Raw genomic sequence first — 10,080 nt, 5'->3', positions numbered from 1 at the left:
TTGTCCAGATTTGGTGTTAAGATGTCCGAGATAAGTGATACGGGACTGTATGCCTGTGTTTTTATCTTGAACCGCGATATCCCTCAGTTTTAAACAAATTTCATTTTTGGCTTCATAACTAAAGCTTGTAATCACGTTTTCTCAAATTCTGTCACGGATCTGATGCAGGCCTAATCTCTGTTTGGCAAACTTATTCTTCAAGCTTGTCTGTTGTGGCTGTCTGTCCATAAGGTTGAAAATGTTAAAAAACAATAAAAATACTTATAACACAACCATTAAAAGATAAGACTGACGTTTCGGTGACTACTCGGTCACCTTCATCTTATAACACAACCAGTAGAAGATTAGAATGTGACATTTCAGTGACTACACGGTCACCTTCATCTTATAACACAACCAGTAGAAGATTCGGGTGGGACATTTCGGTGATGGTTACCATCAAACAAATGACCAGTAGGAAGCATTCTAGTGAAGACGTTGAGAGAACTAGCCTCGAGTAGTGGGGATTTCCCTGTAGTCGAGCAGTATAGAGTCCGACTAGTGATCGAAGGGTCGCAAATTCGAACCACAGAGGTGACGGTGTTTATCATTACTCCTTAATACAGATTTGTGTCGTTAACCACTCCAAGGGTAGAAGCTATAGGAGATTGAGTTGCTTCCTCGGGGATATTGAACCTGGGTTGTGGTCTTCAGGGTCAAACACTGAAGGGAGGAGTGGTCCGTCCGTCCGTAAACAATTCTTGTTACCGCTATTTCTGGAAAAGTACAGGGTGGATCTTTCTCAAATTTCATATGCAGGTTCCCCTTGGTCCCTAGTTGTGCACTGTTCCTTTTTTGGACTGATTCGAATTCAAGAGGCCATCTTGGAGTTTGAAAGTAAAAGTTTGTTACCGCTATTTCTGGGAAAGTACTGGATGGATCTTTGTCAAATTTCATATGCAGTTTCCCCTTGGTCCCTAATTGTGCATTGTACTTTTTTGGACTTCTGAAATCAACATGACCGCTTGTCAGCAAACTTGGATTTTGGAAGTAAAAGTTTGTTACCGCTATTTCTGGGAAAGTACTGGATGGATCTTTGTCAAATTTCATATGGAGCTTCCCCTTGGTCCCTAGTTGTGCAGTGTACCTTTTTTGAACTGATGTGAAATCAAGGTGGCCCACAGGCAGCCATCTTGGATGTCGACAGTAATACAGTAGTTTGTTATCGCTGTGACATGATCCTTCTCAAATTCCATATTTAGCTTCCTCTTGGTACCTAGTTAAGCATTGTCCCATATTTAAAATGATCTGAAAAACAAAATCCCACTTGGATGTCTTGTTTTTATTCGATATGGAGGCGAGCGTTTTTAAGACGGACGTACGGACTACATAGTGGTAAGCTAACCGTGGATCAGATAAAGAAAAAGAGACTACTATCGTGTTCTGTTAACAGCATGGTAGAATTGGGAATGATGCATCTTTTCAAAATGGAGGCGAGCGTTTTTAAGACGGACGGACGACGACATAACGGTAAGCTTACCTGCAGTGGATCAGATGAAAAAAACAACAAAATGACACATGTTAACAACCAATTAACGTTTATTATAACAAAATAAATTTATACATTCGTCTGGTTGAACGCCAAGCTTAGGCAGATTTCAGCCATCGACATCGGTAACCTGATGACAAATACTTCGACGATTTTAATTTCGAAAGCAAGGAAATTTGTTACCTTGCTAAATTCCAGGATGATTTTCTAAAAAAAAAATTGTGGTTTGACTTACGGACTGGTACGCAATTTCTAAAACCATCTGTGTAAAAGTTTGAACAGGTATTGTTAATTCTAGAAATAAATAAAAAGAATTGTTACGACTGGCGAACCGATCGGGTAATATATTTTCCAAATTTTTATTTTAATTAAGGTGACTTAATCAATGCCAGTCTTTGTGGTATTAGAATAACCGATATAGCGTCATTAACCCTGTGAAAGACGGTTTTTCAGTGGCACAGAACGTCATCTGAAGCGGAGTGACTATAGAGCAAAAAAACTTTGTATAAATAATATGATTTCACTTTCAATAGCGCATGGAAACATGCAAGATGAACTTTCTAAAGAAAAATTTAGTGATGGAGAAATTAACAGTAATTAAGTATTGTTATTTCTATTTCATTAAAAACTTTCATTAGGGCGGGTTTTGGGAGATGTAGCACAACGACCCACTCGGAAGGCTACTTGTTTCAAAAGCAAAATGAGTCACCAGCAAATATTTACTTAAAACTTTACATCAAGCATAGTTCTAAGTATATCTAATTGAATTTACAATAGATGTTGGCTTATCTAAGAATAAGACAAAATGATGACGTAAAAAAAAAGTAAACAATCCAATAGAAATATCGTCAAACTCCAGAAACATGCATACTTCAATTATGTGTTTGAAAAGTTTTACTCTAAAACTGAGTTCACACATAGGACGTAGAGTTTTTACACTAAATATGACAAGTTATATGAAAGGTAAGAACATTCAAATAGAGTTAGCATACCTGTTTAAGAAATGATATCTTAACTGCAAATGGTCACACTGAAAAACCAAAGCAGTTCACTCAAGTTCGTGTAAGTACCTTAAGACTGCAAGGTCAAATCGAGTTAGTATACTTCGAAAGTGACGTTACCACACTCAAATCGAGTTAGCATACTTCCAAAGTGACGTTACCACACTCAAATCGAGTAAGCACACTCCGAAAGCAACGTTACCACGCTCAAATCGAGTTAACATACTTCGAAAGTGACATTAACACACTCAAATCGAGTTAACTAGTCAGGTATGTAACTCAAATCGAGTTAGCTAGTCAGGTATGTAACTCAAATCGAGTTAGCTAGTCAGGTTAACGGACTCAGATCGACTAAACATTGTTATGTCAGAAGACTCAAATAGAGATTACATCATCAAAACATTCTGTAAATAGATTAAAATCACGGTAGTATACACATGAAATCAAGGAATTTCCTCAAATTACAATGACCAACCTGCTCAAGTACACATATCCACAAATGTAATATACTCAAAAATTGGCTGGGATACACGCGAATCGACCCAGCTTGCCTACAAAGTCAAATCGAGTTTATAAGGTAACAATGCACGCCACGTGGTATTTGATCTCGCGCTCACCGTTAGTCGACATAGAGCGATTTCACTAATACGTTATCAGTATGATTTTTGTTTGTTAAATCACTGCTGTCTTTAACCTGAATCTTTATCAAGTGTATGGTACAATGGATTGACGAACACTTTTCTCTTGTTCCTTACTATTTAAAACCAGGAAATCCTCGCCAAATCCTTAGGAAGTATACCGTTTATATTTCCAATGTGATAATGGTATAATTCTTCACTATTGACGTTTATAAAGTGGGAGAAAAATTGACAGGAACATTAATTTTAGATCTTAGTCACCAAATCTACATGCTATTAGTAAACGAATGCTATATGTTACTATCTTGAAGTTTGAATCTAAAATACAACGCTCCAGGGATTATGATATCGAACAGTTTGCAAAAATATGAAGTTTTGTTCGTATGTTACTTCTTGGATACTTGTAATAAAGATTTTAAGCATAAATTCCGTTTTTTCGTAATGTGAGCATGTATAATTGATCATTATGTCATTAGTTTGCGTGAGGAAAATTACGTCGTTTCTCATGACGTTACTCCCACAAACAAATGACGTAACAACACAAGAGCGGATAACTCATGCATTACAAAAAGGCGGAATAATTATTCAACATAAATACATATTTTTATAGATGAGACAGTGTACAATGAACGTTACCACGTCTGGGAATCAAAACTAGTTTCTAGTTACACTCAACATGCTACAGCAGTACACTTATCAGTAGCAGAAACAGACACTAACTTTAGCAATTATCATTAAGCACTATCGAATTAAAGTGAAATGTACTAAAATATCTAAAGTATCTAAATGATGATTGGCCCCGAAACATGATATTTGTTGAACTATTTCTATACTTAAAATATGAATACTTCTAAATTGCTGTTACTGCACTTAAATATCCCTGTTAGTTTACCATTAGTATATATTGCTAAAAGATAATTCACGCTAAAATGATTTCACTAGAATAATAAAAATTAACTGGATGACGTCAAATATACTACATTTGTGTTTCCCAAATTAGAAATTCCATTTAAACGAAAAATATATGATTTTCTTTACAATTACATGTATTTTTAAAAAAACACCGATAAATTCATTTTTAATTATAACTTTTCTACTCGTTTACCAAAAAATTAATAAAAAGTTTGTATAGGAAAGGATTCTTTCCTTAATATTCTAACCAATTGGTTCAATGCATGAATAATTCGAACAGAACAGTGATATGATAGTCAGCAGTATAATATACATATATTCGCACATGCATAATGATGTAGGAATTCTTTAAAAATTTTTACTAATCATACATTTACACCTAACTACTCACTTACGTAACAAAAAACACGAGGAATCGCCAAAGACATGAATATTTAGATCAGTGTCGATAAAAATTCGTTTGTGGGCGAAGATCTGTGGGTTGCTTCCCTTGTTTACATATGTGTGACCTTCGTATAAGCAGTTACAGACATAAACATTTATTATTTGTGACATATCCTGATTCGCCTTGTGTTATTGTTTGTCCTCCATTCATGGGTTTTGAACCTTTGGTGGTTTTAATACTGTCCCACGCGATTATACTATTTTATTATAATTGGTTTACGTCCTGATAACAGCCAAGGTCATTTAAGGACGTGCCAGGTTTGGGTGGTGGAAGAAAACTGAAGTTCCCGGAGAAAAAATCACCAACTTCCGGCCATTTCTGCCGACTATGGCACGAAGGTCTCGAACCGGCGACCCAGAGGTAAAGGCGATAAAGGCGATCAGACGCCTAAACCACGCGGCCTCGCGCTTTATCACGAACACACGCATGTTAACAGGCTACAAGTTATCTGAAATTGAATCTAGCGCAAAAGGTGACCTCGCTCAGGTTAACCTTACCATATCGACGATGACGATGACATAAAATGGGTTTCACTTTCGATTATCTCCCTTTAAGCACGACTTCAGAATTCTGTGAATTCTTCCATCGCCGTAGACATCACTATCATGGTGCACGATCTATTATAAGAACCCGAATATATGACATTGACAACCTATCTAACCACTCAATAATGATCACGTGACAGAAGTGTGTTTATGAACGCTTCCTCTAAGTAAGATCCCATCACGAAATGAAACAATGTTCTTGATTCTTACGTAACTAGATTAAACTGTAAAGATTCACTTTGTACAACCGCCTGAACAGAGTTACAAACATTAGTTCCAAGCCGGAAGTGACGTAAGTAATGGGGGGCAAACTTTAGTAACTACTAGACACATTATGATTTTTGATAGTCGAGAAAAAAAACTCCCTAACGTGTGAAGCAGAAGAATATAATGACCTTTGACCTTTCTTCAGTAATCATCTTGCCAAGTCCAACTACAAGACGTTACTCTTATATGACGTCATATGACAAGCTAACGAAAGGACAGTCGTGCGCTGGCATGATATATACAGATGGAGTAAGAACCGCCATTTTTACAACAAATCTATGATGACTACTGCATAGAACTAGACGAAATGATTTATAAAAATCGAGTCAAGGACAGAACACGGAAACTTTAAAGCGACTTTCCCTGCGATAGATATAAAGTGTCCCATTTTCGCCCAAGCTGTTAATAATTCTAGTTAATGTTTTGATAGTTTACAAAATCTACACACCTCTCCTCTGAAGCTGTCTCCTTCATTACTTAAGAAGTGGAATGATTTAGATATATTTTTTAAATTTAGCTATTGACTCGATAGGGACGAAATCATTAACATGAAACCCTTGTAGTTTGCGCACATTTGAAGAAATTAAATCTTCTAAGTGTGTTGGGGTGAGGGTTATATTACAGAGCTACTGGAATTTTCAGTACATCTTATCTAAAAAAATACAAAAGCAAGTTTATCTAGATGATCACTTGAAATAATCTATAAACACAAACAAAATCCACTGTACAATAAATACTAGACTGTTGATAACAACAGTCAGTCGAATGTAAACACCACGGTACTAACACGTGACTATGGCGTCACCAGCCAGCCATTTAAAACTTACAGTCATCTCTCTACGAACACAAAAAATGTCAATTTATCATAACAGAGGTCAGAGTCAAATGGCGACAAAAAGTCATACGGTATTGTGCCAGAGTTCACAACCAAGTTGGGACTAGAGGTCAATTTTTCTCATTTGGCACAGCCAAAGGATACTGCAGGTCGAATGTTGGAAAATCCTAGTCAATCATAATTTTGTTGTTGTTTTGGTTGTTGTCGACCTGATTATCCGGAATCCCGCCTTTAGTCTGACCGTTTTCCTTCACTTCTTTTTCCTTATTTTCCTCCTTTCCAAACACGGTCTCCTCCTTTATTCCCGTGGCGTCCCAGACCCTTAGACAACCATCAAACGACCCAGTGAACAGACGACCATCTACGACCTGGAACAGCACAAGGGAAGTTTAGAACAGTACATACATAGGCCAACATCTTACACAAACCGAAAGTAGCAGGTTAGAATAAGAAGGAAGGGGAGAAATTAGAAAATAGATGTGACGTACACAAAATGGCATCTGGCCCATTACATATAATTTCCCCTGTTTTATCAGTAATTATATCAGAGTTACCTTCCCCTAGACATACATTTGACAAAAACTGTCCCGTATTGTTTTCTCATGTCATTCCTATGTATCAGAATTATCTCCCCTTAAACTCATAATGTATCAGAATGACATTATCTTGATCTGTTAGTACAAATATTGTAAAAGTCAGGTGGAGAGATCCTAATATCAGCAATAGTGTATTTCATTTCGATAAACAAACCTGACAAATATTTGGCTCCAATATTTATTTAACCTGAAGTTTAAGGAACTCTTCCTTGGTTGGATAACGTATTTACTGTGTTCCTTACTAGGTCATGATGTTTTGTTTTTATTAACTTATTTTTTCTGACAATCACTATAGGTTTGCCGGGTAATAGACTTATCGCATAATCTCGGTCAGCCAGACCCTTATTTTCCTCACGCGCGATGAAGCGTCTTGGTGACCGAGATTATTTGCTGCTATGTCCTCCGCCATTGGTGCCAAATATTAATGGCAATTCCATTCTGAGAGAATATGTGAACATTTTGACCATCTTATGTTTTTGTTCGCAAGCGGCCCAAGCGGGCCCCTTGATATTACACCCTCCCATGTTATAGCTTAAGAATTATCTCCCCTTGATATTTGAAATGATGCAAGAAATATACCAAGAATTTAATATATATCTGAAAATGGAATTGTCAATATTAATTCAGAAATATCCAAATGAAAAGAAAATTAGCATTGCAATCGATAGTGACAGCCATGTCCCCACAACAGAGCAAGGAGAATGATGAATATTTTATATCCTCTGCGAGCTTGTATATCGATATATCTATAGTGACGGTGCAATCGTGCATCAGGAGTGGTGTGAGCTACACCTGTCTTGTGAGCATGTGCTTTACCTTATAACTGTGTGTTGTCTTGCGTGTTGTGAATATATGCTTTACCTTTAACGGTGTGTTGCCTTATCTGTAGCGAACATGTGATATGTGTCACACTTGTAACTGTGTGTTGCCTTATCTGTAGTGAACATGTGATATTTATCACACGTGTAACGGTGTTGTGCCTTAACTGTGGTGAACATGTGATGTGTGTCACACCTCTAACGGTGTGTTGTCGTATCTGTAGTGAACATGTGATATGTGTGTTACACATGTAAATGTGTGTTGTCCTATGTGTAGTGAACATGTGATATGTGTCACACCTATAACGGTGTGTTGTCGTATCTGTAGTGAATCTATAACGGTGTGTTGTCGTATCTGTAGTGAACATGTGATATGTGTTTCACACCTGTAACGGTGTGTTGTGTTATCTGTAGTGAACATGTGATATGTGTCACACCTGTAACAGTGTGTTGTCCTATCTGAAGTGAACATGTGATATGTGTTACACGTGTAACGGTGTGTTATCTTATCTGTAGCGAACATGTGATATGTGTCACACGTGTAACGGTGTGTTGTCTTATCTGTAGCGAACATGTGATATGTGTCACACGTGTAATGGTGTGTTGTCTTATCTGTAGAGAACATGTGATATGTGTCACACGTGTAATGGTGTGTTGTCTTATCTGTAGTGAACAGGTGATATGTGTCACACATGTAACGGTGTGTTGTCTTATCTGTAGTGAACATGTGATATGTACCACACCTGTAACGGTGTGTTGTGTTACCTGTAGTGAACATGTGATATGTGTCACACCTGTAACGGTGTGTTGTGTTATCTGTAGTGAACATGTGATATGCGTGTCACATATATAACCTGTCTTACATGAATGTGTGACATTAAGGTGATATGGTGATACATGTACACACATTAAGTTTTGACACACCTGTAATGAATTGCATGATTCACGATATAGTGATCGTGACACGTGTCCTTTCTTTATCAAACGTGTAACACGTGTTCATACCTGTCACAATCTTGTGATATATTGTATATATCACGTGACATAGTGCAGTACCAATTTGTGACACACATGTGTTTCACATACTACACATGTGCCATACCTCCAGACAGCTTACAGATGTCTCTGTGTCCTGGAATATATGCATTAAACAAGCCGTTTTTGTGTCGTACTGTCTTACAGTGGAGTCTCCAGAGCCAGTGTAGACTACAGAACACACAAAGTAGGAAGTAAGAGAGCAACGTACAGACAGAGACAGGGAAGAAAATAGTCTGCAAAGAGGATAAAGACGTACTCGTGTGTTCAAAACATTTTTTGCATGGTGATCATGTCTGAACTTTTAAATGATAAACATGTTTTCCCACTTTTAATTAAAACGCTCCTACGACAGCTTGGCACTGCAATGAATATTTGTGCTTGGTTTCAGAAGCCGAAATGAATCCTATACTATTATATAGTTTTACAGTAAAACGTTTTGTACCATACAGGTAGAAATGTTGATGTACTATGTAGATGTAAGCTTTTATTACCAGTAATACAAACATTTATCGCTGATCTTATTTCTATCAATGTTGTGAAGAGTCGGATTGAAAATTTTACACTGAATTAGAGAATCAAACACGGTACTAAGCGCTATATGTACATGTACACCTAGTGTATGTTTCAGTTTTGTTGCCGTTAACCTCAGAACTTTAAAACGATGATCATTCTTGCTTTGAACACATGAGTATACATTTAGATACTACAATTGTAGTCCAATAAGACATGACACCGACCTGAAATAAATACATGCAACAAGGAGATTTGGCCCCAGTTGTTCAAAGCTTAGTGTTCATTAGTGGTTAGGGAAACTTCTAAAATATGAATAAATTAAAATTAGGAACATTTTTTTTTATAATTACACAGCTGTTCAGATAAGTGACATTTTTTGAGTATTACTTGGAAAGACTGTGATTTTTTTCACTTACCACTATTAAAATCTAACTAACCTTTAAATAACTGGGGCCTGAAAGTTAAAGGTAGATACATACATACATAGCCTACATGCCAGCTAAAGCAAACATTGAAAAAACGGATTCTTAAAATTTCCCCGAGTTTACGAAATCAGGAAAGATAAAGAACATGGGACAATCACAGTACTATAACACATGGACAGTCACAGTACTATAACACATGGACAGTCACAGTACTATAACACATGGACAGTCACAGTACTATAACACACGGACAATCCCAGTACTATAACACACGGGACAGTCACAGTACTATAACACATGGACAGTCACAGTACTATAACACATGGACAGTCACAGTACTATAACACATGGACAATCCCAGTACTATAACACATGGACAATCCCAGTACTATAACACACGGGACAGTCACAGTACTATAACATATGGACAGTCACAGTACTATAACACATGGACAATCCCAGTACTATAACACACGGGACAATCCCAGTACTATAACACACGGGACAGTCACAGTACTA

The 10,080-nt window shown here is 37.1% G+C and overlaps 1 protein-coding gene across 1 annotated transcript in view; it reads right to left on the bottom strand.

Annotated features, from left to right (window-relative positions):
• Window positions 1–6,338: 6,338 nt before the first annotated feature.
• The window catches only part of LOC132561722 (WD repeat-containing protein 86-like), a 36,064-nt gene continuing 32,322 nt past the window's right edge, over window positions 6,339–10,080 (bottom strand). The window contains exons 4-5 of the mRNA XM_060226425.1: window positions 8,688–8,791; window positions 6,339–6,539 (exon numbers count right to left, since the gene is read on the bottom strand). Coding sequence (XP_060082408.1) covers window positions 6,339–6,539; window positions 8,688–8,791 — 305 coding nt within the window. The remainder of the gene's footprint in view (window positions 6,540–8,687; window positions 8,792–10,080) is intronic.

Source organism: Ylistrum balloti, unplaced genomic scaffold, assembly GCF_031769215.1.
Source record: "Ylistrum balloti isolate Yb309-2 unplaced genomic scaffold, AGI_CSIRO_Ybal_v1 Utg371268, whole genome shotgun sequence".
NCBI lineage: Eukaryota > Metazoa > Mollusca > Bivalvia > Pectinida > Pectinidae > Ylistrum > Ylistrum balloti.
Note: the sequence above shows the minus strand (reverse complement) of the source record. Positions and strands in the feature narration are given on the sequence as shown.